Here is a 27,167-nt window from a genome sequence, read left to right on the forward strand (position 1 = left end):
GCATCCAGGGGAGCAGAGCAGAGAGATAGAGGATTTACTGTTGAGGAAGGTAACAAGGGACTTCCGGTACTTGGGGATCCAGATAGCCAAGAATTGGGGTACATTACACAGGCTTAATTTAACGCGGTTGGTGGAACAGATGGAGGAGGACTTTAAGAGATGGGACACCCTGTCATTGGCAGGTAGGGTGCAGGCGGTTGAAATGGTGGTCCTCCCGAGATTCCTTTTTGTGTTTCAGTGCCTCCCGGTGGTGATCACGAAGGCTTTTCAAAAGAATCGAGAAAAGTATTATGAGTTTTGTGTGGGTGGGAAGACCCCGAGAGTGAGGAGGGGATTCTTGCAGCGTAGTAGGGACAGGGGGGGGGCTGGCACTACCGAGCCTAAGTGAGTACTACTGGGCCGCCAATGTTTCAATGGTGTGTAAGTGGATGGGAGAAGGGGAGGGAGCGGCGTGGAAGAGATTGGAGAGGGCGTCCTGCAGGGGGACTAGCCTACAAGCAATGGTGACGGCACCGTTGCCGTTCTCACCAAAGAAATACACCACAAGCCCGGTGGTGGTGGCTACATTGAAAATTTGGGGGCAGTGGAGACGGCATAGGGGAAGGACGGGAGCTTCGGTGCGGTCCCCGATAAGAAACAATCATAGGTTCGTTCCGGGGAGAATGGATGGGGGATTTGGAGCATGGCAAAGAGCTGGGGTAGTACAACTGAAAGATCTGTTAGTAGATGGGACGTTTGCGAGTCTGGGAGCGCTGACGGAAAAATATGGGTTGCCCCAAGGGAATGCATTCCGGTACATGCAATTGAGGGCTTTTGCGAGGCAACAGGTGAGGGAATTCCCGCAGCTCCCGACGCAGGAGGTGCAGGATAGAGTGATCTCAGAGACATGGGTGGGGGATGGTAAGGTGTCGGACATATACAGGGAAATGAGGGACGAGGGGGAGATCATGGTAGATGAGCTGAAAGGGAAATGGGAAGAAGAACTGGGGGAGGAGATGGAGGAGGGGCTGTGGGCTGATGCCCTACGTAGGGTAAACTCATCGTCCTCGTGTGCCAGGCTAAGCCTGATACAATTTAAGGTGTTACACAGGGTGCATATGACTGGAGCACGGCTTAGTAAATTTTTTGGGGTAGAGGATAGGTGTGCGAGATGCTCGAGAGGCCCAGCGAATCACACCCACATGTTCTGGTCATGCCCGGCACTACAGGGGTTCTGGGTGGGGGTGGCAAAGGTGCTTTCGAAGGTGGTGGGGGTCCGGGTCGAACCAAGCTGGGGGTTGGCTATATTTGGGGTTGCAGAAGAGCCGGGAGTGCAGGAGGCGAGAGAGGCTGACGTGTTGGCCTTTGCGTCCCTCGTAGCCCGGCGCAGGATATTGTTAATGTGGAAGGAAGCCAAACCCCCAGGTGTGGAGACCTGGATAAACGACATGGCAGGGTTTATAAAGTTAGAACGGATTAAGTTCGTGTTAAGGGGTTCGGCTCAGGGGTTCACCAGGCAGTGGCAACTGTTCGTCGATTACCTCACAGAAAGATAGAGGGAATGGAGAAGAAGTAGACAACAGCAGCAACCCAGGGGGGAGGTGGGGGGGTGGGGGGGAGGGGGGAGGAATCGGACGGACTCTCAGGGATGTTATTGTATATGTATAGGTATTTGTTATAGGTAATTGTATATTGGATTGTTGGATTGTATTTTTGGAGAGTATTTATTTTGGATAAGGCAGTTGCCATTCAGTTTTGTTTTTGTTTATATATTATTTATTTATTTGTTTAAAACTGGCCACTGTTATTTATATTGCTTTATTGTTGTGTAAAAGAAACACTACGTACTGTTGTGTTTGGCCAAAAATCTTGAATAAAATATAATTTAAAAAAAAGAATATACAACATAAAAACAGGCAATTTGGTTCAACTATTCTGCACTGGCTTTCTCTTCCATCCCTCTGGGGAAGATTGGGCTCCCACAATCTACCCTCTATAAATTTTTTTTTTGTTTTGTTTTAAATTTAGTGTACCCAATCAAATTAAGGGACAATTTAGCGTGGTCAATCCCCCTACCCTGCACATCTTTTGGGTTGTGGAGGTGAATCCCACGCAAACACTGGGAGAATGTCCCTCTATAAACTTGAGGTCTTGCAAAACTGCCACCCATATCCTAACTCTCATTGATTACCCATCACCCCTATGAATGCTGGTTGACATTGGCTCCCGGCTAAGCCATGCATCAGTTTTAAAACTCTCGTTCCTCTTTCCAAATCTGGCTGTGGCCTTGGCCTTACCACCTACAGGATATCTGTGCTCTTCCAAATCTGACTTTATGAGCATCTTTCATTTTAATCACTCCTTAATTGACGGCCATACCGTTAGATGTCAAGGACCTAAGCTGTGAAATACCCTCCTCTTAAAACAAACCTCTAAAATGTATCTTTCCATCTGCCTTAATAATCTTCAGTTGCAAGGGGTCAGATTTTGTTTGATGAGGCTCCTGTGCAGCATTTTGGGAGATGTTATTACGTTAAAGGTGCTATATACTGTCTGCTGAATTGATCAATATGTTTTGCTCAGTAAACGATGCTTTTAAATTCTGAATTAATTAGCACTGAAGTAATTGTAGCTTGCTGATCAGCTGCAGTGGGACATGTTTTGTGGCCAGTAAGTCGTCTATGCTTTTTATAATAGTGGAACACCGAGCAAAGTTTATGTGGCAGAGTGCTTTTCCTTGTCTGAGAGGTTAGGCGGGTTTCCAAACCCGTGCCAACATTTATATTGGAAAGGTAACCCTGATGTATGTGTGTATTCAAAGTACGTAAAGGGCACTGCATTTTTTTTTTGATGTAAAGTTTGCAAATCCTGGGCGTCATTCTCGGACCCCCGCCGGGTCGGAGAATGGCCGTTGGCCGCCGTGAATCCCGCCCCCGCCCCCGCCGAAGTCTCCGCTCCCGGAGATTGGGCGGGGGCGGGAATCCAGCCGCGCCGGTTGGCGGGACCCCCCGCTGGATTCTCCGGCCCGGATGGGCCGAAGTCCCGCCCAGGAATTGCCTGTCCCGCCGACGTAAATCAAACCTGGTATTTACCGGCGGGACCAGGCAGCGTGGGCGGGCTCCGGGGTCCTGGGGGGGGGCGCGGGGCGATCTGACCCCGGGGGGTGCCCCCACGGTGGCCTGGCCCGCGATCGGGGCCCACCGATCCGCGGGCGGGCCTGTGCCGTGGGGGCACTCTTTCCCTTCCGCCTCCGCTACGGCCTCCACCATGGTGGAGGCGGAAGAGACTCTCCCCACTGCGCATGCGCGGGAAACTTTCAGCGGCCGCTGACGCTCCCGCGCATGCGCGGGGAAACTGACAGCGGCCGCTGACGCTCCCGCGCATGCGCCGCATTTCCGCGCCAGCTGGCGGGGCAACAAACGCCATTTCCGCCAGCTGGCGGGGCGGAAATCCCTCCGGCGTCGGCCTAGCCCCTCAATGTTGGGGCTAGGCCGCCAAAGATGCGGAGACTTCCGCACCTTTTTGCCGGCGCGATGCCCGTCTGATTTGCGCCGGCTTTGGCGCCAGTCGGCGGGCATCCCGCCGTTGGGGGAGAATTTCGCCCCAGGTGTTTGAGGCAGTTTTAGCCCATGTTAAATTAGTATGCTAATAACGTCTCTGTTCATTTTTAGAAGAAAAGGAGCCAGGTTGTGGAGATGATGTTGAAGATGCCACAGGAGGTGATGCCAAAACTGTGAGTATTTGTGGAAATCTTAAAAGTTCCATTGTTGTAAAATGTAAGACATTGTTTCAGTACACTGAAATCCAATGTTCCCCATAATCTGGCCTAAAGCTTGAGGGTGAGTCCGATCTGGAGCGACCTCAGGCCTGTTTGAAATCCATTGCCGCAAGCAGTAGTTTGCCTTATTGTATGCTGTTCTTAATTGATGCCCCTCGAGTTCTGCAGAGGAAGGGCTGACCTGGGTCCCTTTCTTTGAAACGAAATTCGTGTCTTTAAAGTAAATTTTTATTGAATTAATTTTCTTTTACATGGAATACTTTCCATCCAATTGTAATCTGCTCACGGGTTCTTCTTGCTGGCATTTGAGAGCACCATTGATGGACATGCTCTCTTCCTTCCTTTATTCAACCCTCACACTGTGATTAATTTGTTTTCTTGGTTCCAAATGCTAGCCGAGGGCAATCGGGCTCTGAGGAAATACTAAAAGTACTTTCCTGCCACGCCGAAGGTCCTGGCTTATGCATTGAAAAAGCAATCTCCAAAATATCCTTCCTTCATGTCTGAGCCAGTATATTTGTTAAAAACCAAAATAAAAAGTCTGACAGGGCTGTTGGTTGGTCTATGATTGAAACTGTTTTTTTATATTTAGAATATTGAGGATAAAGATTCAACTGACAGCCCTGAAAAGGAGAAAAAAGAGACTGAAGCAGATGGTAAAATATTTCCACCCAAGAAAAGAGGACTAGTCTTGTGTAAATTTTGTTTGTGCAGTTCTGATATATAATAACCTCTCGTTTTTGTTAGCCGGTGATGTACAAGAGGAAATTAATGATCTGAAAATTAAACCAAAGAAGAGACAGCGGGATCGTATTACAGAAAGGTAATAGGTTGGGCCTAGTCCACCTAACCTGCACATCCTTGGACTGTGGGAGGAAACCGGAGCACCCGGAGGAAACCCACGCAGACACGGGGAGAACGTGCAAACTCCACTCAGGCACCCAAGGCTGGAATTGAACCCTGGTCCCTGGCACTGTGAGGCAGCTGTGCTAACCACTGTGCCACCCTGCCGCATGATTAAATGTAGTTTAATTTTATTTTATAAGTTTACAGTACCCAATGATTTGTTTCCAATTAGGCGCATTTTAGTGTGGCCAATTCACCTATGCTGCACATCTTTGGGTAGTGGGGGTGAGGCCCACACAGACACGGGGAGAATGTGCAAACTCCACACGGACAGTGACCGGGGCCGGGATCGAACCCGGGTCCTTGGTGCAGTGAGGCAGCAGTGCTAATCACTGCACCACCGTGCTCCCTTTTGATTAAATGTAGTTGCGTGAAAAGCGACCACCTGCTGATGTCACACTTCCTTTAACAGTTGAGTATGGAAAAACTAATCTAACCATGCCCAGTCACTGTGTTCAGCAGGGAGAGAATGACCAGTTTATATTTTGCAGGCTAACCGCCACTAATCTAACTGAATATGCACAAATCAAAGGATCCTTCTGGACTTTATTTCTGCTTCACTAGCCTTGTGGACCTGTAACAGGATATTTTAATAAAATCACAGCTTGAAATCAACTTCAAACTATCCCAATTAGTGGGATTGCATTGGTCAGTTTCATTACAATTGAATAATGTAGCAACCTCGTTGATGTAAACTATATTTTTCACAACTAAGAAATTTTGTTATTGCAGAATAATGTATGCCTGCTCAGTTTGCAAGTTTCGCACCTTTGATGACGATGAAATTTTCCCTCATTTGGAAAGTAAATTTCATAAGGAGAACTTCAAATTCATCGGGACCAAACTTCCCAAACAAACAGCTGAGTTTTTGCATGTATGTTAGCTTAGTATTTCAATGTGCTTTTCTTAAAGTTTAGTACCATGTTAGCAGTTAGCACAAGTAAAATGTATATTGCATGTTTCCAAAACCCCTACTCGTACTGGAATCACGGGGAAAACTCTCCGCTGGTTGGAGTCATACCCAGCACAAAGGAAGATGGTTGTGTGGTTGGAGGTCAATTATCTCAACTCCAGGACATCACTTCAGGAGTTCCTCAGGGTTGTGTCCAAGGTCCAACCATCTTCAACTGCTTCATAAATGACCTCCCTTCCATCATAAGATCAGAAGTGGGGATGTTTGCGGATGACTGCACAATGTTCAGCACCATTCGCAACTCCTCAAATAATGAAGCAGTCCATGTCCAAATGCAGCAAGACCTGGACACTATACAGGCTTGGGCTGACAAGTGGCAAGTTACATTTGCACCACACAAGTGCCAAGCAATGACCATCTCCTACAAGAGAGGATCTAACCACCGCCTCTTGACATTCAATGGCAATACCATCGCTGAATCCCCCACAATCAACATCCTGGGGGTTACCATTGATCAGAAACTGAACTGGACTAGCCACATTAATACTGTGGCTGCCATGCTAGGAATCCTACGGCGAGTAACTCAACTCCTGACCACCCCCCCCCAAAGCCTGTCGTCCATATATAAGGCACAAGTCAGGAGAATAATGGAATAGTCTCCACTTGCCTGATAAGTGCACCTTCAACAATACTCAAGAAGCTCGACACCATCCAGGACAAAGCAGCTAGTTTGATTGCTCCCCCTTCCACAAACATTCAAACCCTTCACCACCAACGAACAGTGGCAGCCGTATGCACCATCTACAAGATGCACTGCAGTAACTTCCCAACGTTCCTGTGACAACACCTTCCAAACCCATGATCACTACCATCTAGAGGGACAGGAGTAGCAGATAATGAAATGAAATGAAAATGAAATGAAATGAATGAAAATTGCTTATTGTCACAAGTAGGCTTCAAATGAAGCTACTGTGAAAAGCCCCTAGTCACCACATTACAGCGCCTGTTTGGGGAGGCTGGTACGGGTACCTGGGAACCCCACCACCTGGAGGTTCCCCTGCAAGTCACTCACCACCCTGACTTAGAAATATATCGCCGTTCCTTCACTGTCGCTGGGGCAACATCCTGGAATACCCTCCCTAACAGCACAGTGGATGTATCTACACCACAAGGACTGCAGCGGTTCAAGAAGGTAACTTACCACCACCTTCTGAAGGACAAGTAGGGAAGGCAATAAATGCCTGCCTAACCAGCAGCGGCCACATTCCGTAAATGAATTTAAAAAAAGAATGGCTGCATGAAATGATTGTGAGAACCTGAAGGAACCTCATCTTTCGATTAGACAGTTAACAGCCTTCTGAACCCAACAATTTCAGATCATCACCTTGTCGCCATTTATTTTTTGGACAGCAGTTGTTGGTGAGGACTTTATTTTGCCATTTTACACTTTCTCTAGGAAGGCCATCAACCCAAGAGGTTGACTCTGTTTTATTCTCAATGCAGATGCTGAGTATTCCCAACATTTTCTGCTTTGATATCAGAGGGTGATGGGTTTTTCAGTTGCTGCAGCAATGCCTGGTATTGAACTAACTTGACGCTTAAAAGTTTTAGCAGAGGTTTCTGGGTAATGATCGGCATTACTAATACTTTAATCTCCACAAAGCTGTGGGGGATGTTCTGATGCTGGTGCAGCTGAGATCCAGTTTCTCAGAGACCCATGAATCTTGCTGCCATGTGCTGTACCAAGTGCTCTTTGTCTGCTCTGACAATGGGTCCGCTGCTGACCTGTTGCCTGGCAGTGAACAGTATTGTGGATTGTTGGCCTTTTGATTCTAGCCATTTCAATCAGACACCTAATCTGAAGGACAAACTTTCCGACCCCCCTGGGAAATTTTCAATTATCGATGTTAAGATTTTCTATTTCTGTGATGGTCAGTTTAGGTTTTGCTGGATTGAAAACTCTGGTCTGATGAATACCTGAGTAGAACATCCAGCCAGAATATTTAACTTCACAAGTTACTTTCTGCTAGCAGAACTTGTGCTGGTTTTAAGACCTTTGTTGTCTTTCCTTTCAGGATTATGTATTGAACAAGAATAAGAAGACACTTAAATTTCGTGACTCAATGGAAGATAAAAGTGCAATTAAAAAGAGGATCCAGGAACAGGATCTCTTGCACGGTGAGCATTGCCAAGAGGGGAATGAGGAATTTGAACAATCGTAGAATCTCAAACTTTGCTGCACAGGGTAGCCGTTTAGCTCATTGTGCCTGCAGTGATCTGTTGCAGTGAACTCTTAGCCCTGTTCCGTTTCTTTCAATGTATCTATCCAATTGAAAAATGTTGGAGTTTACTGAACATCAATAACCACTTGAAGTGAAATTCTCCAGTTTCCTACTTTAATAAGTACTTAATTGGTTGTAAAGTGTTTGATGATACCCATTGGCTGGGAAATACTTGGTGTAAATGCAAGTCTATTTTCTTATTCTTTGCCTCCAGTTATGGTCACCATATTGTTTCTGGCCTGAGAGTAGCTAGTCTATTGTTGCTTTGTTTATTCATATATCTGTGTTTTAAAATCTGGGAAACACCAGTCCTTCGTGCTCAGCTTGCTTTGGTGAACATTGACATTTTAGTCAATAAGTTAGTGGGCTAGAGTGATATTACGGTGAAATGGTATGGATCCATTTCCTGATATTTACATTATCACATTGCTTTCTAATACTCCTACAATTTTCACGTTCTTTGGAAGATCTTTTAAAAAAAAAAAAATTTAGAGTATCCAATTTTTTTTTCCCAATTAAGGGGCAATTTAGCGTAGCCAAACCACCTAGCCTGCACATCTTTGGCTGCACATCTTTGGATTGTGGGGGCGGAACCCACGCCGACACGGAGAGAATGTGCAAACTCCCCATGGGCATTGACCCGGGGCCGGGATCGAACCTGGGACCTTGGTGCTGTGAGGGAGCAGGGCTAACCAGCCACTGCGCCACCATGCTGCCCTCCTTGGTTAATCTTTACCAATCTGCTATTTACTAATATTGTCATTATTCTAGAACATTACAGCGCAGTACAGGCCCTTCGGCCCTCGATGTTGCGCCGACCTGTGAAACCACTCTAAAGCCCATCTACACTATTCCCTTATCGTCCATATGTCTATCCAATGACCATTTGAATATCCTTAGTGTTGGCGAGTCCACTACTGTTGCAGGCAGGGCATTCCATGCCCTTACTACTCTCTGAGTAAAGAACCTACCTCTGACATATGTCTTATATCTATCTCCCCTCAATTTAAAGCTATATCCCCTTGTGCTAGACATCACCATCCGAGGAAAAAGGCTCTCACTGTCCACCCTATCCAATCCTCTGATCATCTTGTATGCCTCAATTAAGTCACCTCTTAACCTTCTTCTCTCGAACGAAAACAGCCTCAAGTCCCTCAGCCTTTCCTCATAAGATCTTCCCTCCATACCAGGCAACATTCTGGTAAATCTCCTCTGCACCCTTTCCAATGCTTCCACATCCTTCCTATAATGCGGCGACCAGAATTGCACGCAATACTCCAAATGCGGCCGCACCAGAGTTTTGTACAGCTGCAACATGACCTCATGGCTCCGAAACTCAATCCCTCTACCAATAAAAGCTAACACACCGAAAAATAATTTTTATTAAATGTTTTCATAAAATATCAATAACAAAATGAGAAAGAAAAAAGAACCCAACAGGGTTAAGTACAAATCACAATCGAAAAAAGCAACCCCCCAAACCCCCCCCCTGTACATAAATAATAAATTAACATTAACACCACGACTTAGCACAACAGGTGTATACACCCCCTCAGACCCTCCAGTGTAAATAACATAAACAAAAATAAAGTAAACCCCCCCCCCCCCGAGCTGCTGCTGCCATTGGCCAATGTCTATCGTTCTGCCAGAAAGTCTAAGAACGGTTGCCACCGCCTAAAGAACCCTTGTACCGACCCTCTCAAGGCGGATTTCACCCTCTCCAATTTAATGAACCCTGCCATATCGCTGATCCAGGATTCCACGCTTGGGGGCCTCGCATCTTTCCACTGAAGGAGAATCCTTCGCCGGGCTACCAGGGACGCAAAGGCCAGAATTCCGGCCTCTTTCGCCTCCTGCACTCCCGGCTCCTCTGCCACCCCAAATATTGCGAGCCCCCAGCCCGGTCTGACCCTGGATCCTACCACCCTCGACATGCCCTTCCAAAAGTCCTCCAGCGCTGGGCATGCCCAGAACATATGGGTGTGATTTGTTGGGCTCCCTGAGCACCTAACACACCTGTCTTCACCCCCAAAGAACCGGCTCATCCTTGTCCCGGTCATGTGTGCCCTGTGCAGCACCTTAAACTGTATGAGGCTGAGCCTCGCGCACGAAGAGGAAGAATTCACCCTCCCTAGGGCATCTGCCCACTTCCCCTCTTCGATCTCCTCTCCCAACTCCTCCTCCCACTTACCTTTCAACTCCACCACCGAAGCCTCCTCCTCCTCCTGCATCACCTGCTAAGTTTCCGAGATCTTCCCCACTCCCACCCACCCCCCCCGAGAGCACCCTGTCCTGTGCTGTGTGTGGCAGTAGCCGCGGGAATTCCACCACCTGCTGTCTGGCAAACGCCCTTACCTGTAAGTACCTGAAGGTGTTCCCCGGGGGGGAGCCCGTACTTCTCCTCCAGCTCACCCAGGCTCGCGAACTTCCCGTCCACAAACAGGTCCCCCAACTTTCGTACCCCTGCCCTGTGCCACCCCGAAAACCCTCCACCTGTTCTTCCTGGGGCGAACCGGTGGTTCCCCCGTAATGGGGTCCACGCCGAGGCCCCAACGTCCCCCCTATGCCACCTCCACTGCCCCCAAATTTTGAGGGCCGCCACCACCACCGGGCTTGTGGTATACCTCCTTGGAGGGAGCGGCAGTGGGGCCGTTGCCGGCGACCCCAGACTCGTACCCACACAGTTCGCCATCTCCAGCCTCTTCCATGCAGCCCCCTCCCCCTCCATCACCCACTTGCGCACCATCGTCGCATTGGCGGCCCAGTAGTACCCACAGAGGTTGGGCAGCGCCAACCCCCCCATATCTCTACTCTGCTCCAGGAACACCCTTCTCACCCTCGGAGTCCCTCGCGTCCACACAAACCCCATTATACTCCTGTTAACTCGCCTGAAAAAAGCCTTCGGGATAAACACGGGGAGGCACTGGAAGAGGAACAAAAACCTTGGGAGCACCGTCATTTTGATTGACTGCACCCTACCCGCCAGGGACAGCGGCAACGCGTCCCACCTCTTGAACTCCTCCTCCATTTGCTCCACCAGCCTTGTAAAGTTAAGCCTATGCAGGGCCCCCCAGCTCCTGGCCACCTGGACCCCCAAATATCTGAAACTCCTCTCCACCCTTTTTAGTGGGAGCTCGCCAATCCCCCTCTCCTGGTGCCCTAGCTGAACTACGAACAGCTCGCTCTTCCCCATGTTGAGCTTGTACCCCGAAAAGTCCCCGAATTCCCTAAAGATCCTCATTACCTCTGGCATTCCTCCCACCGGGTCCGCCACATACAGCAGCAGGTCGTCCGCATAAAGCGACACCCTATGCTCCTCCCCACCCCGCACCAACCCCCTCCAGTTCCTCGACTCTCTCAGTGCCATAGCCAGGGGTTCAATCGCCAGTGCGAAGAGCAGGGGGGACAGGGGACACCCCTGTCTCGTCCCTCGGTGCAACTGAATGTACTCGGACCTCCTCCTATTTGTGGCCAAACTCGCCATCGGGACCTCATACAGCAGCCTAACCCACCTGACAAACCCCTTCCCAAACCCGAACCTCTTCAGCACCTCCCACAGGTACCCCCACTCTACCCCATCGAAGGCTTTCTCAGCGTCCATCGCCACCACTATCTCCGCCTCCCCCTCCCTCACCGGCATCATGATAACGTTCAAAAGCCTCCGCACATTCGCGTTCAACTGTCTCCCCTTCACAAACCCCGTCTGGTCTCCATGGATGATCTGCGACACACAATCCTCAATCCTCGTGGCTAAGACCTTCGCCAGCACCTTGGCATCTACATTTAGCAAGGAAATCGGTCTGTAAGACCTACATTGCAGGGGATCCTTGTCCCGCTTCAGGATCAAGGAGATCAGTGCCCGGGACATCGTTGGGTGTAAAGACCCCGCTCCCTTGCCTCATTAAAGGTCCTAACTAACAGCTGGCCCAACAGGTCCATATATTTTTTATAGAACTCGACCGGGAAACCGTCCGGCCCCGGTGCCTTCCCCGCCTGCATGCTTCCTATCCCTTTGATCAGCTCCTCCAGCCCAATCGGGGCCCCCAGTCCCACCACCAGTCCCTCTTCCACCTTTGGAAACCTCAATTGGTCCAGGAAACGGCCCATCCCTCCCTCCTCCCGTGGGGGCTTGGATCGGTACAATTCCTCGTAGAAGTCCCTGAAGACCCCATTGATGCCAACCCCACTCCGCACCACGCTCCCTCCCCTGTCCTTAACTCCCCCGATCTCCCTAGCTGCATCCCGCTTCCGAAGCTGATGCGCCAGCATCCGGCTTGCCTTTTCCCCAAACTCGTAGACCGCCCCCTGGGCCTTCCTCCACTCCTCCTCCGCCTTCCTGGTGGTCACCAGGTCGAATTCGGCCTGGAGGCTGCGCCTCTTCCTCAACAATCCTTCCTCAGGCTCTTCCGCATACCTCCTGTCTACCCTCAGCATCTCCCCACCAGCATCTACCTCTCCCCCGCTCCCTCTGCTCCTTGTGGGCCCTAATGGAGATCAGCTCTCCCCTCACCACCGCCTTCAGTGCCTCCCATACCATCCCTACTCGGACCTCCCCGCTGTTGTTGGTCTCCAAGTCCCTCTCTATACTTCCTTGGACCCGCTCACTCACCTCCTCGTCCGCCAACAACCCCACCTCCAAGCGCCACAGCGGGCGCTGGTCCCTCTCCTCCCCCATCTCCAAGTCCACCCAATGCGGGGCGTGGTCCGAAATGGCTATTGCCGAATACTCGGTATCCTCTACTCTCGCTATCAGCGCCCTACTCAAAATGAAAAAGTCGATTCGAGAATAAGCCTTATGGACATGTGAGAAGAATGAAAATTCCCTAGCCCCCGGCCTTGCAAATCTCCAAGGTTCCACCCCTCCCATCTGGTCTATAAACCCCCTCAGCACCTTAGCCGCCGTCGGCTTCCTACCCGTCCTAGACCTGGAGCGATACAGTGCCGGATCCAACACCGTGTTAAAGTCTTCCCCCATTATCAGGCCCCCCACTTCCAAGCCTGGGATCCGACCCAACATACGCCGCATAAAACCCGCATCGTCCCAGTTCGGAGGATACACATTGACCAGTACCACCCTCTCTCCCTGCAACTTACCACTTACCATTATGTACCTACCGCCATTATCTGCCACAATGCTCGACGCCTCGAATGACACCTTCTTTCCCACCAAGATTGCCACCCCTCGATTTTTGGCATCTAGCCCCGAGTGAAACACCTGACCTACCCACCCTTTCTTCAGTCTTACCTGGTCTGCCACCTTCAGGTGTGTCTCCTGGAGCATAACCACATCCGCCTTGAGCCCCTTCAGGTGCGCGAACACGCGGGTCCGCTTAACCGGCCCATTCAGTCCCCTTACATTCCAGGTTATCAGCCGGATCAGGGAGCTACCTGACCCCCTCCCCCACCGGCTAGCCATGACCCCTCCTCGGCCAGCCATGCGCTCGCACCCCACACCTGGTCTGTTCCCCACAGCGACATACCCCCGTCTCGACCCCCCCACTCGCTCCAGCTCCTCCTTGACCTTAGCAGCAGCAGCTAGATTCCCCCCCCCCCGCAGCCCCCACCCACCACCGGCTAGGACCCATCCTAGCTGGTTTACTCCCCCCCCCCCTTGCACTTCCGCAAGTCTGCTGACCCCGGCCACTCCCGCCTCCTCTTCGACTCCTCCCATTGTGTGGCACACGCTCCTCTCCCGCTCCCCATCCACAGGCTCTCCCCCTCCCCCCTCCGTTCTAATCACGGGAAACAATCCTCGCTTCCCCGCCCCGGCCCTGCCCCCCCAGTCTTCGGCACGGGAAAAAAGCCCACGCTCTCCACCTACCAGGCCCCGCCACCAACCCGCCCCATCCACCCTCCCCAACCCGAAAGAGAAAAACACAGAGAAAAAGAAACCCAATACAATGCAAAGGCCCCCCCCCACTCTGAACAAAGGCCCACGCCTCCTCCGGAGACTCAAAATAATGGTGCTGGTCCTTGTAGGTAACCCACAGTCGCGCCGTCTGCAACATGCCAAACTTCACCCCCTTCCTGTGCAGCACCGCCTTCGCTCGATTGTACCCGGCCCTCCTCTTCGCCACCTCCGCACTCCAGTCCTGGTATATTCGAACCTCTGCATTCTCCCACCTGCTGCTCCTCTCCTTCTTGGCCCACCTGAGCACACACTCCCGGTCGATGAACCGATGGAACTGCACCAGCACCGCCCGCGGAGGCTCGTTAGCCTTGGGCCTCCTCGCCAACACTCTATGGGCTCCTTCCAGCTCCAGGGGCCCCTGGAAGGACCCCGCTCCCATCAGCGAGTTCAACATGGTGACCACATAGGCCCCCACGTCCGGCCCCTCCAGCCCCTCCGGGAGGCCCAGAATCCGCAGATTCTTCCACCTCGACCGATTCTCCATCTCCTCGAACCGCTCCTGCCATTTCTTGTGGAGCGCCTCGTGCGCCTCCACCTTTGCCGCCAGGCCTAAGATCTCGTCCTCATTGTCAGAGATCTTTTGTTGAGCCTCTCGGATCGCCACCCCCTGGGCCGTCTGTGTCTCCAGCAGCTTATCAATAGAAGCCTTCATCGGCTCTAGCAGGTCCGTTTTAATCTCTCTGAGGCAGCGCTGGATACCCTCCTGTTGCTCCTCCGCCCACTGCCTCCACGCTGCCTGGTCTCCGCCCGCCGCCATTTTGTCCTTCTTCCCTCCCTTCTTCCGGTCCACCACCACCTTTTTTGTCACCCCGCTCCGAGTTAAAGCCATATACTGACGGGGGGCTATTATTAACTCCTTCCCACACCGGGAAACATCGGAAAAGTGCCGTTGGGGGCCCCAAAAAGAGATCAAAAGTCCATTTTGGCGGGAGCCGCCGAATGTGCGACTTAGCTCTGCATAGCCACAACCGGAAGTCTCGAGAGGGAATCCTTTTGGCAGTGTTCGCTTCACCAATCTGCCCCAAAAAGTCTGTGAAAACTTCTGAAAAAGGTCTGAGAGTCCGTTCCAGACGGGAGCTGCCGAATGCGTGACCTACTCCTCCATGGCCGCCACTGGAAGCCTCGTCCACGCTTCTTCAATGGCCTTGGTAGATCTTTTCACAGTTGTTCCCTCTGCTGCTAGAATTCACCTTTAATAAAGGCCCTCAAGTCAGCTTGCAGCCTCTAAGCTTGCCCTTCCCCCATCTGCATGCTGGAAGAGGCTTTGTTTATCCTGCAGTGAAAGCCAAATCTTTTACTGTTTCTGCCGGGTCTGGTAACCAAGAGACATACCATTCCTGGGGGACACTGTCGGGGGAATGTTGCAGACTTCCCACACCGGGAAATGTCAAACCAATGCCGTGGGGGCCCTGTAAAGAGCCCAAAAGTCCGTTCCAAGCGGGGGCTACCGAACATGCGACCTAGCTCTGCATAGCCGCACCCGGAAGTCCACCGTACGCCTTCTTAACAACCCTCTCAACTTGGGTGGCAACTTTCAGGGATCTATGTACATTGTCACCGAGATCTCTCTGCTGATCCACACTGCCAAGAATCTTACCATTAGCCCAGTACTCTGTCTTCCTGTTATTCCTTCCAAAATGAATCACCTCACACTTTTCTGCATTAAACTCCATTTGCCACCTCTCAGCCCAGCGCTGCAGCTTATCTATGTCCCTCTGTAACTTGTAACATCCTTCCGCACTGTCCACAACTCCACCGACTTTAGTGTCATCTGCAAATTTACTCACCCATCCTTCTACGCCCTCCTCCAGGTCATTTATAAAAATGAGAAACAGCAGTGGCCCCAAAACAGATCCTTGTGGTACACCACTAGTAACTGGACTCCAGTCTGAACATTTCCCATCAACCACCACCCTTTGTCTTCTTCCAGCTTGCCAATTTCTGATCCAAACTGCTAAATCACCGTGAATCCCATGCCTCCGTATTTTCTATAGTAGCCTACCGTTGGGAACCTTATCAAACGCTTTACTGAAATCCATATACACCACATCAACTACTTTACCCTCATCCACCTGTTTGGTCACCTTCTCAAAGGTTTGTGAGGCACAACCTACCCTTCACAAAACCTTGTTGACTATCTCTAATCAAATTATTCCTTTCCAGATGATTATACATCCTATCTCTTATAAACCTTTCCAAGATTTTGCCCACAACAGAAGTAAGGCTCACTGGTCTATAGTTACCGGGGTTGTCTCTACTCTCCTTCTTGAACAAGGGGACAACATTTGCTATCCTCCAGTCTTCTGGCACTATTCCTATAGACAAAGATGACTTAAAGATCAAAGCCAACGGCTCAGCAATCTCCTCCCTAGCTTCCCAGAGAATCCTAGGATAAATCCCATCCGGCCCAGGGGACTTATCTATTTTCACATTTTCCAGATTTGCTAACACCTCCTCCTTATGAACCTCACGCCCTTCTAGTCTAGTAGCCTGAATCTCAGTATTCTCCTCGACAACATTGTCTTTTTCCTGTGTGAATACTGACGAAAAATATTCATTTAGCACCTCTCCTATCTCCTCGGACTCCAAGCACAACTTCCCACTACTATCCTTGGAAGGCCCTACTCTTATCCTAGTCATTTGTTTCTTCCTGACATATCTATAGAAAGCTTTAGGGTTATCCTTGATCCTACCTGCCAAAGACTTCTCATGTCCCCTCCTGGCTCTTCTTAGCTCTCTCTTTAGGTCCTTCCTAGCTAACTTGTAACTCTTGAACGCCCTAACTGAACCTTCATGTCTCATCTTTACATAAGCCTCCTTCTTCCTCTTGACAAGTGTTTCGACTGCTTTAGTAAACCACGGTTCCCTTGCTCGACCACTTCCTCCCTGCCTGACAGGTACATACTTATCAAGGACACGCAGTAGCTGTTCCTTGAACAAGCTCCACATTTCCATTGTGCCCATCCCCAGCAGTTTTCCTCTCCGTCCGATGCATCCTAAGTCTTGCCTCATCGCATCATAATTGCCTTTCCCCCAGATATAACTCTTGCCCTGTGGTATATACCTATCCCTTTCCATCACTAAAGTAAACGTAATCAAATTGTGGTCACTATCACCAAAGTGCTCACCTACCTCCAAATCTAACACCTGTCCTGGTTCATTACTCAGTACCAAATCCAATATGGCCTCGCCTCTCGTTGGCCTATCTACATACTGTGTCAGGAAACCCTCCTGCACACATTGGACAAAAACGGACCCATCTAAAGTACTCGAACTATAGCATTTCCAGTCAATATTTGGAAAGTTAAAGTCCCCATAACAACTACCCTGTTGCTTTCGCTCCTATCCAGAATCATCTTTGCAATCCTTTCCTCTACATCTCTGGAACTTTTCGGAGGCCTGTAGAAAACCCTTAACAGGGTGACCTCTCCTTTCCTGTTTCTAACCTCAGCCCATGCTACCTCAGGAGACGAGTCCTCATCAAACGTCCTTTCTGCCACCGTAATACTGTCCTTGACAACAACCATTCCTGTCCCTGCTCTATCCATGTCTCAGAAATGGCCACAACATCGAAGTCCCAGGTACCAACCCATGCCGCAAGTTCACCCACCTTATTCCGGATGCTCCTGGCATTGAAGAAGACACACTTTAAACCACCTTCCTGCCTGCCGGTACACTCCTGCAATTTTGAAACCTTACTCATGATCTCACTACTCCAAACCTCCTGTATACTGGAGCTACAATTCAGGTTCCCAAGACCCTGCTGAACTAGTTTAAACCCTCCCGAAGAGCATTAACAAATTTCCCCCCCAGGATATTGATACCCCTCTGGTCCAGGTGTAGACCATCCCGTTTGTAGAGGTCCCACTGACCCCAGAATGAGCCCCAATTATCCAGAAATCTGAAACCCTCCCTCCTGCACCATCCCTGTAGCCACGTGTTCAACTCCTCTCTCTCCGTATTCCTCGTCTCGCTATCACGTGGTACGGGTAACAACCCAGAGATAATGGGCGTCATTCTCCGACCCCCCGCCGGGTTGGAGAATCGCCGGGGGCTGCCGTAAATCCCGCCCCCGCCGGTTGCCGAAGTCTCCGGTACCGGATATTCGGTGGGGGCGGGAATCGGGCCGCGCCGGTTGGCGGGCCCCCCTGCTCGATTCTCTGGCCCGGATGGGCCGAAGTCCCGCCGATAAATTGCCTGTCCCGCCGGCGTAGATTAAACCACCTTTTGAACGGCAGGACAAGGCGGCGTGGGCGGGCTCCGGGGTCCTGGGGGGTGCCCCCACGGTGGCCTGGCCCGCGATCGGGGCCCACCGATCCGCGGGTGGGCCTGTGCCGTGGGGGCACTCTTTCCCTTCCGCCTCCGCCACGGTCTCCACCATGGCGGAGGCGGAAGAGACTCCCTCCACTGCGCATGCGTGGGAAACTGTCAGCGGCCGCTGACGCTCCCGCGCATGAGCCGCCCGGGGATGTCATTTCCGCGCCAGCTGGCGGGGCAACAAAGGCCGTTTCCGCCAGCTGGCGGGGCGGAAATTCCTCCGGCATCGGCCTAGCCCCTCAATATTGGGGCTCGGCCCCCAAAGATGCAGAGAATTCCGCACCTTTGGGGCGGTGCGATGCCCGTCTGATTGGCGCCGTTTTGGGCGCCAGTCGGCGGACATCGCGCCGTTTCGGGAGAATTTTGCCCAATAACTCTGTTTGTCCTAGATCTAAGTTTCCACCCTAGCTCCCTGAATTCCTGCCTTACACCCTATCCCTTTTCCTACCTATGTCGTTGGTACCTATGTGGACCACGACTTGGGGCTGCTCCCCCTCCCCCTTAAGGATCCCGAAAACACGATCCGAGACATCACGCACCCTGGCACCTGGGAGGTAACACACCAACCGCGAGTCTTTCTCGTTCCCACAGAATCTCCTATCTATCCCCCTAACTATGGAGTCTCCAATGACTAATGCTCTACTCCTCTCCCCCCTTCCCTTCTGAGCAACAGGGACAGACTCTGTGCCAGAGACCTGTACCCCATGGATTACCCCTGGTAAGTCGTTGTTCCCCCCCCCCTCCCCCAAACAGTATCCGAAGCGGTATACTCGTTACTAAGGGGAACGACCACAGGGGATCCCTGTACTGACTGCTTCCTCCCAGCCACTCTCACCGTCACCCATCTATCTTTATTCTTCGGAGTAACTACATCCCTGAAGCTTCTATCAATGACCACCTCTGCCTCCCGAATGACCCGAAGTTCATCCAGCTCCAGCTCCAGTTCCCTAACGCGGTTCCTGAGGAGCTGGAGATGGGTGCACTTCCCACAGATGAAATCAACAGGGACACTGACGGTGTCCCTCACCTCAAATATTCTGCAGGAGGAACATTGCACTACCTTCCCTGCCATCCCCTCTGGATAAAAAAAATAAAAATATATGTACGTACATATATTGTACCTTCCCAAATGTTTATGATGATAATAATCCTTATTAGTGTCACAAGCAGGCTTACATTAACACTGCAATGGAGTTACTGTGAAAATCCCCTAGTCGCCACATTCCGGCGCCTGTTCGGGTACACGGAGGGAGAATTCAGAATATCCAATTCACCTAACAGCACATCTTTTGGGACTTGTGGGAGGAAACCGGAGCACCCGGAAGAAACCCACGCAGTCACGGGGAGAACGTGCAGACTCCGCATAGACAGTGACTCAAGCCGGGAATTGAACCCGAGACCCTGGTGCTGTGAAGCAACAGTGCTAACCACTGTGCTAACGTGCCACCCATGTTTAGACACGTATTTTGCCTACCTTGTAGGGTTGTGAATGTGCCTCAGTGAGAATTCGTATGCTGCAGGTATCTTCCACCTACTGGTCATTTATTTTGTATTGCAGGTATTAGTATTGAAAATTTCATGAAGAAGGTGGAAGCTGTTCACTGTACAGCTTGTGAAATGTTCATTCCAATGCAGAACAATGCCATCCAGCGACACATGAAGACATTTGACCACAACAGGAACAGAAAAGTAAATCTGTCTACTCTCTCCACTCCACATGAGAAACTGACCTTTTATCTCCACTTTCTCCTCTCTGCTACCCACCTCCCAATAAATACTGTATATTGCAATCTTCTGGCTTGGAGGAAAGCTTTGGCTGTCCTGAAGATATAACAGTGCTTCAGAGACAAGATGCTGTCTTGACTGAAGAATGGGGTTGTTTTTTGCTAAATAAAAGCAACTGATACATGCAAGTGTCGTTATCTTTGCAGCATTCTATGTGACAGCAGTAGCTTGATGACTGATGTTTTTAAAAAAAGAGTTGAGATTTGAACAAGTGTTTGCTTGTAGTCAACACTACTCCCCAGTAATTATCTTTAACGCATTCACAGGGTGCTCTAGGAAGCAGGGGGAATGACAAAGGTTTCTGGGAAGTTTAGGAGATGTGACATTGCCTGTCTTTGCCACTGCCTCAGGTCATCTGCTGCTAAAACTCTCATGCATGCCCTTTCGTTATTTCTGGACCCAACTCTTCCTCCAACGCTGTCTTGGCCAACGTCCCAACTTGCACCCTCTAGATGCAGCGGGCAGCACGGTAGCCTTGTGGATAGCACAATTGCTTCACAGCTCCAGGGTCCCAGATTCGATTCCAGCTTGGGTCACTGTCTGTGCGGAGTCTGCACATCCTCCCCGTGTGTGCGTGGGTTTCCTCCGGGTGCTCCGGTTTCCTCCCACAGTCCAAAGATGTGCGGGTTAGGTGGATTGGCCATGATAAATTGCCCTTCGTGTCCAAAATTGCCCTTAGTGTTGGGTGGGGTTGCTGAGTTATGGGGATAGGGTGGCGGTGTTGACCTTGGGTAGGGTGCTCTTTCCAAGAGCCGGTGCAGACTCGATGGGCCGAATGGCCTCCTTCTGCACTGTAAATTCTATGATAATCTATGAGATCTGAGCTCATCCGAAACACCTCTGCCAGCGTCCTGACATATATTTCTTTTCGAAATTTAGAATACCCAATTCTTTTTTTCCAATGAAGGGGCAATTTAACGTGGCCAATCCACCTACTCTGCACATCTCGTCCTGACTTATATTGTCTCATTTTCAGAAGTTTTATGCTCACTGACCTACATTTGGCAAACACCTTGATTTTGAAATTCATTCTTATTTTCAAATCTCCAGCGTGGCCTCTCTCGCTATTTGTAAGCTCCTCCAGCCCTCTATTCCAATTCTGACCTGATTTTAATCCTCCACCTTGGCTTTATCTGCCTGGGTCCTGAACTCTGAAATTCCCTTCCTGATCCTCTCCAATACTCCTCTCTTTAAGATATCCCTTAAGACCTACCTCTTTGATTCAACTTTTGACCGTCCTCTAATATTTTCTCATGTGGCTTGGTATCAAATTTTGTTTAATAATGCTCCTGTGAAGCAACGCTTTACTAGGTTAAAGACGATGTATAAATGTAAGTTACTAATCGAAAGTTTGTCATTTTGAAGACTTTTAAATGCTTAGGAGTGAGGTGGAGGGGGTTTCATCGAGAATATGCGGATCCTTCCACCTAATCTGGAGGAGCACACGCAAAGTTGTTCATTATCTCGCCTTTATCAAATGTAGGCAAAGAACCCAAGGCCTTTCACAGGAGAGTTATCAGAAAACTTAATGCGGAGACAGACAAGGAGATATTCAGACACATGACCAAATGCTGGGTCAAAGAGGCAGGTTTTAAAGATGGTGTGAAAGGAGGAAAAGAGTGGAGTTGTTTAGTCAAGGCACAGCTGCCAATTGAGTGGAGATGGAAAACTGCAATGCACAAGAGGCCAAAATTGGAGGAAAGCAGAGATCTCCGAGTGTTCTCGGTATTCACGTTCAGAGCAGGTGATGGAAGGATGGAGCGGAAATGAGACTCTCATTACATCTTGTATACCTCCAAACCTAATGGCCGCAGTTTCAGCCTGCTGCTGCTGTTTATAAAATAGATGTACAGGAGTCCCATTAAAGGCCCACCATCTCAATACAATTAAATAACCAATGGATATGGAAGAGGGAACAGATGGTGAGGGGTGAGCTCACAATTTGGACACTGGTGAGAATTAAAACATTTTGAGGATTGGAAGCCAATGTCTGACCACGGGTGTGATTTGAAATGGAACTTGATCAGGGTTGGGGTGATATTAGGACTAAAAATCTGGCATTTTGTGTAGCTGGTTTATTGAAAAATATTGGTTTGCTCTTGTTTTCAGATGATGCTTGAGCAGTCGAAGAAGACTAGTCTTCAAGTAGCTAAGAGTATACTCAATAATCGGAATATTGTGAGCATGTTGGAAAAATACCTTAAGGTAATCTTCAAATGCATGCCATTGTATGTGGGCAAATAATTAAAGGGATTGCAGTTAGCTTGCCAATGCTATTCTTGTCGATAAGTCAATCCAAGATGACACTAAATTTAGCATTTTCTTCCTTAAATCAATTCTTGCGCATTGTCCACAACCCGTTTCTCTCTTAACATTTTAACATTTAGACCTCTTGCTGCTTGGAAGTATCTTCCTAGGAAGTAACGGCAATTTTGGAAGTGATCTTTGTTATTGCTTAGCAGGCAACATGATTAATATATATTAAATTGATGGCCGTCAGTATTGTTACGGCTTTGAAACTAAACAGACCATAAAAGCTGCGGGGTTGATCTATAGTATGAATTGATATTTCATTGCTGAGTTGCCGAATGTGCAGATTTCATTTGGATCCTGAGCCGAGTGTTCTGGGAATCTGGAGAAAAAGTACGATTAGGAATTGTTCCTAATCGGGTGAGTTATTCAATCAGCCCTGGACATTGTGAGGACAGGATTGCACTTGGCTTCAAATGAAGTTACTGTGAAAAGCCCCTAGTCGCCACATTCCCGTACCAGCCTCCCCGAACAGGAGCCGGAATGTGGCGACTAGGGGCTTTTCACAGTAACTTCATTTGAAGCCTACTTGTGACAATAAGCGATTTTCATTTCATGTTATGTGGAGCTATTCAACACACGAGGCCCTTTGGCCATTGTGCCTCTGATTGTGTTTTTAAGCACCCATCAAGTTAGCCCCACTCCACAGCTATCTGTATAGTTCCCTTTTTAAAAGTTGCTCTTGAATCTGCTTCCACCACCTTTTAGGGCAATGCATTCCAGATCATAAAAAGCTTGTTTTAAAAAAAAACTTCATTTACGGGTACGTGGGTGTCGTTGGCTGGGCCAGCATTTATTCCCCATCCCTAATCCGCCTTGAAAAGGTGGTGGTGAGCTGCCTTCTGGAACCACTGCAGTCCACGTAGTCTAGGTACACGTGCAGTGCGGTTGGGGCGGGAGTTCCAAGATTTGTCCCAGCCACAGTCAAGGAATGCCGATATATTCCCAATTCAGGATGGTGAGTCATCTGGAGGGGACCTACCAGGTAATGTTTCCGTGCGTCTGCTGCTTTGTCCTTCTAGGTGGTAGAGGTCATAGGCTTGGACGATGCTCTCTAAGGGGCTTTGCCTGCACTGTATCTTGTAGATGGTACACACGGCTGCTCCTGTGAGTCAGTGATGGTGGATGGGTTGCCTTGTCCTGGATGGTGTCAAGCTTCTTAGATGGTGTTGGAGCTGCACTCACCCAGGCAAATGGAGAGTATTCCATCAGACTTAATTATAGTGGTAGACAGGTTTTAGGGAGTTCTGCAGGAATCCTAGCCTCTGACCTGTAGGCACAGTATTTAAGTGGCTAATCCAATTCAGTTTCTGGTCAATGGTAACCACCAGGATGTTGATAGTATTTGATCACCTCATCTCCTTTTAGTTTTTTTTTGCCATTATCTTAAATCTGCATCGTCTCTATAGTGATCCCTCTGCCAATGGGAACAGTGGCTATCTGCTTAATTAAAGCCCCTAATTCTGAATACGTCTATTAAATCTTCTCTTAACCTTCTTTGCTCTAAAGAGAACAACATAGAAAGCCTGAGGAAATGCTGTCAGTTTTCATGAGTGGCCACTTGAGTGAGATCCCGAACTGTGTTCCGGGGAGAGTCTCAGAGCTTTGGGGTAAAATTTGCAAGATAAAAATGTCTATATAAAATATAATTTCAAAATTTGAATATATGTATGAACATACAAATCGGGAGCAGGAAGAGGCCACTCAGTCCCTCGAGCCTACTGTGCCATTCAGTGGCTGATATAATTGTAACCTCAACTCCATCTACCCCTGATAACCTTTCACCCCCTTGTTAATCAAGAATCTATCTACCTGTATCTTTAAAATATTCAAAGACTCTGCTTCCACTGCCTTTTGAGGAAGAGAGTTCCAAAGACTTGTGACCCTCAGAGAAAATAATTCTCCTTATCTCTGTCTTAAATGAACAACCTCTTATTTTTAAATAATGATACCGAGATTCTTTCAAGTGGAAACATCCTCTCCACATCCACCCTGTCCATACCCCTCAAGATCCTAAAGCTTTCAATCTTCTAAAATTTCAATGGAGCCCTAACCTGTCTAACCTTTCCTCATAAGACACCCACCCATTCCTAGTATTAGTCTAGTAAACTAGACTAGTCAGAGATGAGGAGAATTTTTTTTCTCCAAAGTTTGTGAGCCTTTGGAACCTTTTTCCTTAGTCTAATAAACATTCTCTGGACTGCTAGCATCCACTAATATCCTTCCTTTAGTAAGTTGGCCAATACTGTTCGCAGTACTCCAGATATGGCCTCCCCAATGCCCTGTACAATTGAAGCATATCCTCACTACCTTTGTATTCAATTTCCATTGCAATAAATGATAACTTTCTGTTAACTTTCCTATTACTTGTTGTACCTGCATGCCAGCCTTATGTGAGTCATGTACCAGGACATCCTGATCCCTCTGACTCTCAGAGCTGGAGTTATGGAGGCCCATCATGTCTGCGCCAGTCAGAAATAACCATCTTAAGTATTCTAATCCCATTTTCCAGCATTTGGCATTGCAAGTGCACATGTAACTACTTGTTAAATGTTAAATGCCTCCACTACCCTTTCAGACTGCGTGTTCCAGACTCCCACCACCCTCTGGGTGAAAACCCTTTTCCTCACATCCCCTCAAATCTCCTGCCCCTCGCCTTAAATCCCCCTATGTCCCCCTATCGTTGATCCCTCCACCAAGGGGAAAAGTTTCTTCCTGTCAACTCTATCTGTTCCCCTCATTATTTTATGTAGCTCAATCATGTGTCCCCCCCCCCAGCCTTTTCTGCTCCAAGGAAAATAATCCAAGTCTATCCAATCTCTCTTCATAACTAAACCTCTCCAGCCCAGGCAACACCCTGGTAAATCTTCTCTGCACTCTTTCCAGTGCTATCACATCCCTCCTATAATGTGGATTCCAGAACTGCACACAATATTCTAGCTGTGGCCTAACCAACATTTTATACAGTTCCAGCATAACCTCCCGGGTCTTAAACTCTACGCCTCGGCTAATAAAGACAAGTATGCCTTAATCACTTTATCCACTTGCCCTGCTACCTTAAGGGTCTGGTGTACATATACACCAAGACCCCTTTGATCCTCGGTGCTTCCCAGAGTCCTGCCATTCATCATTTATTCCCGTGTCTTGTTTAACCTGCCCAATTGATCACCTCACAATTATATGGATTGAATTTCATTTGCCACTGGTCAGCCCATGTGACGAACCCATCTATACCCTCCTGCAATATAAGGCTATTCTCCTCACTACTTACCACACCACCAATTTTCGTATCATCCGGGAACCCGCCTACATTCAAGTCTAAATCATTTACATAAACGACCAACAGCAAGGCCCCAACATTAATCCCTGCGGGACCCCACAGGACACAGGCTTCCAGTCAGAAAAACACCCCTCAACCATCACCCTCTGATTCCTGCCACTCAGCCAATTCTGGATCCAATTTGCTAAATTCCTTGGATCCCATGGGCTCTTACCTTCGCTGTCAGTCTCACATACGGGACCTGATCAAAAGTGATTACGTCAAATGCATTGCTCTCATCTACACACCTAGTCACCTCTTGAAAAATTCAATCAAGCTGGTCAGACATGACCTCTCCTTAACAATCTCTCACCATATAGATATTTTTAAAAAATAAATTTAAAGTACCCAATTCATTTTCTTCTCCAATTAAGGGGAAATTTAGCGTGACCCATCTGCCTACCAGGCACATCTTTGGGTTGTGAGGGTGAGACCCACGCAGACACGGGGAGAATGTGCGAACTCCACACGGACAGTGATCTGGGGCTAGGATTGAACCCGGGTCCTTGGCGCCTTGAGGCAGCAGTGCTAACCACTATGCCACCATGTCACCCTTCTCACTATGTCGATAATATGCTTTAACATTCTTCCTGCCAAAATGGGCAATTTCACATTTACCCATATTATACTCCATTTGCCAGGTTTTTGCCTACTCACTTAACCTATCTATGTCCCTTTATAGCCTCGTTAAGTCCTCTTCACAACTTACTATCCTACCTATCTTTGTGTCCTCAGCAAATTTAGCGACCATACTTTCGGTCTCTTCATCCAAGTGCTTTATGTAAATTGTAAAAAGTTGAGGTCCTTGAATGGATCCCTGTGGCACAACACTTGTTACTCACTGCCAAACAAGGAATAGACCCATTTATGCCTACTCTCTGTTTCCTGTTGGCCGGCCAATCTTCTACCCATGCCAATATGTTACCCTCTGCAATCACCTTTGATGTGGCACTTCCTCAAATGCCTTTGGGAATCGAAGTACAGCACATCCACCGGTTCCCTATTATCCATAGCACGCATGACCCCTTCAAACATCTCAAATAAATTGGTTGAACATGATTTCCCTTTCACAAATGCATGTAGACTCTGCCTGATTGCTGTGAGTTCTTTGAAGCCCTTTAATAATGGCGACTAGCATCTTCTGTATGGCAGATGTTAGGTTAACTGACGTGTAGTTTCCTGCTTTCTGTCTGCCTCCCTTTTTGAATAAAGGAGTTACATTACATTTGCTATATTCCAATCTTATGGAACTGTCTCGAATTTAGGGAATTTTGGAAATTTAAAATCAATGCATCAACTATCTCTCTAGCTGCTTCTTTTAAGACCCGTGGATGAAGTCCATCAGAACCTGGGGATTTGACAACCCACAGCTCCAATATCACTTCTCTGGTGACTGTAATTTTCCTGAGTTCACCCTTCCCAGTTCCTGATTTGCAGCTATTTCTGAGATGTTAGTTGTGTCCTCTATAGTGAAGACTGATGCAAAATACCTGTTCAATTCGCCTGCTGTCTCATTTTCCCTTTTTCAATTCCCCAGACTCACTTTCTATCAGACCACGCTTCTCTTTAACTTTTCTTAAATATCTTTAGAAACTCTTTATATTTTAGCTAACTTTCTCTCTCGAATTTTACCCTCCTTTATTAATCTTTTTATCATTCTTTGCTGT

The 27,167-nt window shown here is 48.8% G+C and overlaps 1 protein-coding gene across 3 annotated transcripts in view; it reads left to right on the plus strand.

The window, feature by feature from the left end:
* LOC140403306 (A-kinase anchor protein 8-like) overlaps positions 1-27,167 on the plus strand; it is a 109,429-nt gene that overhangs the window by 79,729 nt on the left and 2,533 nt on the right. For 2 of the 3 annotated variants that reach the window (XM_072491147.1, XM_072491145.1), the window contains exons 5-11: positions 3,651-3,712; positions 4,350-4,413; positions 4,505-4,580; positions 5,396-5,537; positions 7,652-7,754; positions 19,645-19,775; positions 21,981-22,076. In XM_072491147.1, the coding sequence (XP_072347248.1) occupies positions 3,651-3,712; positions 4,350-4,413; positions 4,505-4,580; positions 5,396-5,537; positions 7,652-7,754; positions 19,645-19,775; positions 21,981-22,076 (674 nt within the window). The remainder of the gene's footprint in view (positions 1-3,650; positions 3,713-4,349; positions 4,414-4,504; positions 4,581-5,395; positions 5,538-7,651; positions 7,755-19,644; positions 19,776-21,980; positions 22,077-27,167) is intronic. The other variant, XM_072491146.1, reaches the window with a different exon arrangement.

The sequence above is a fragment of the Scyliorhinus torazame genome, chromosome 27 (genome assembly GCF_047496885.1).
Source record: "Scyliorhinus torazame isolate Kashiwa2021f chromosome 27, sScyTor2.1, whole genome shotgun sequence".
In the NCBI taxonomy this organism is placed as follows: domain Eukaryota; kingdom Metazoa; phylum Chordata; class Chondrichthyes; order Carcharhiniformes; family Scyliorhinidae; genus Scyliorhinus; species Scyliorhinus torazame.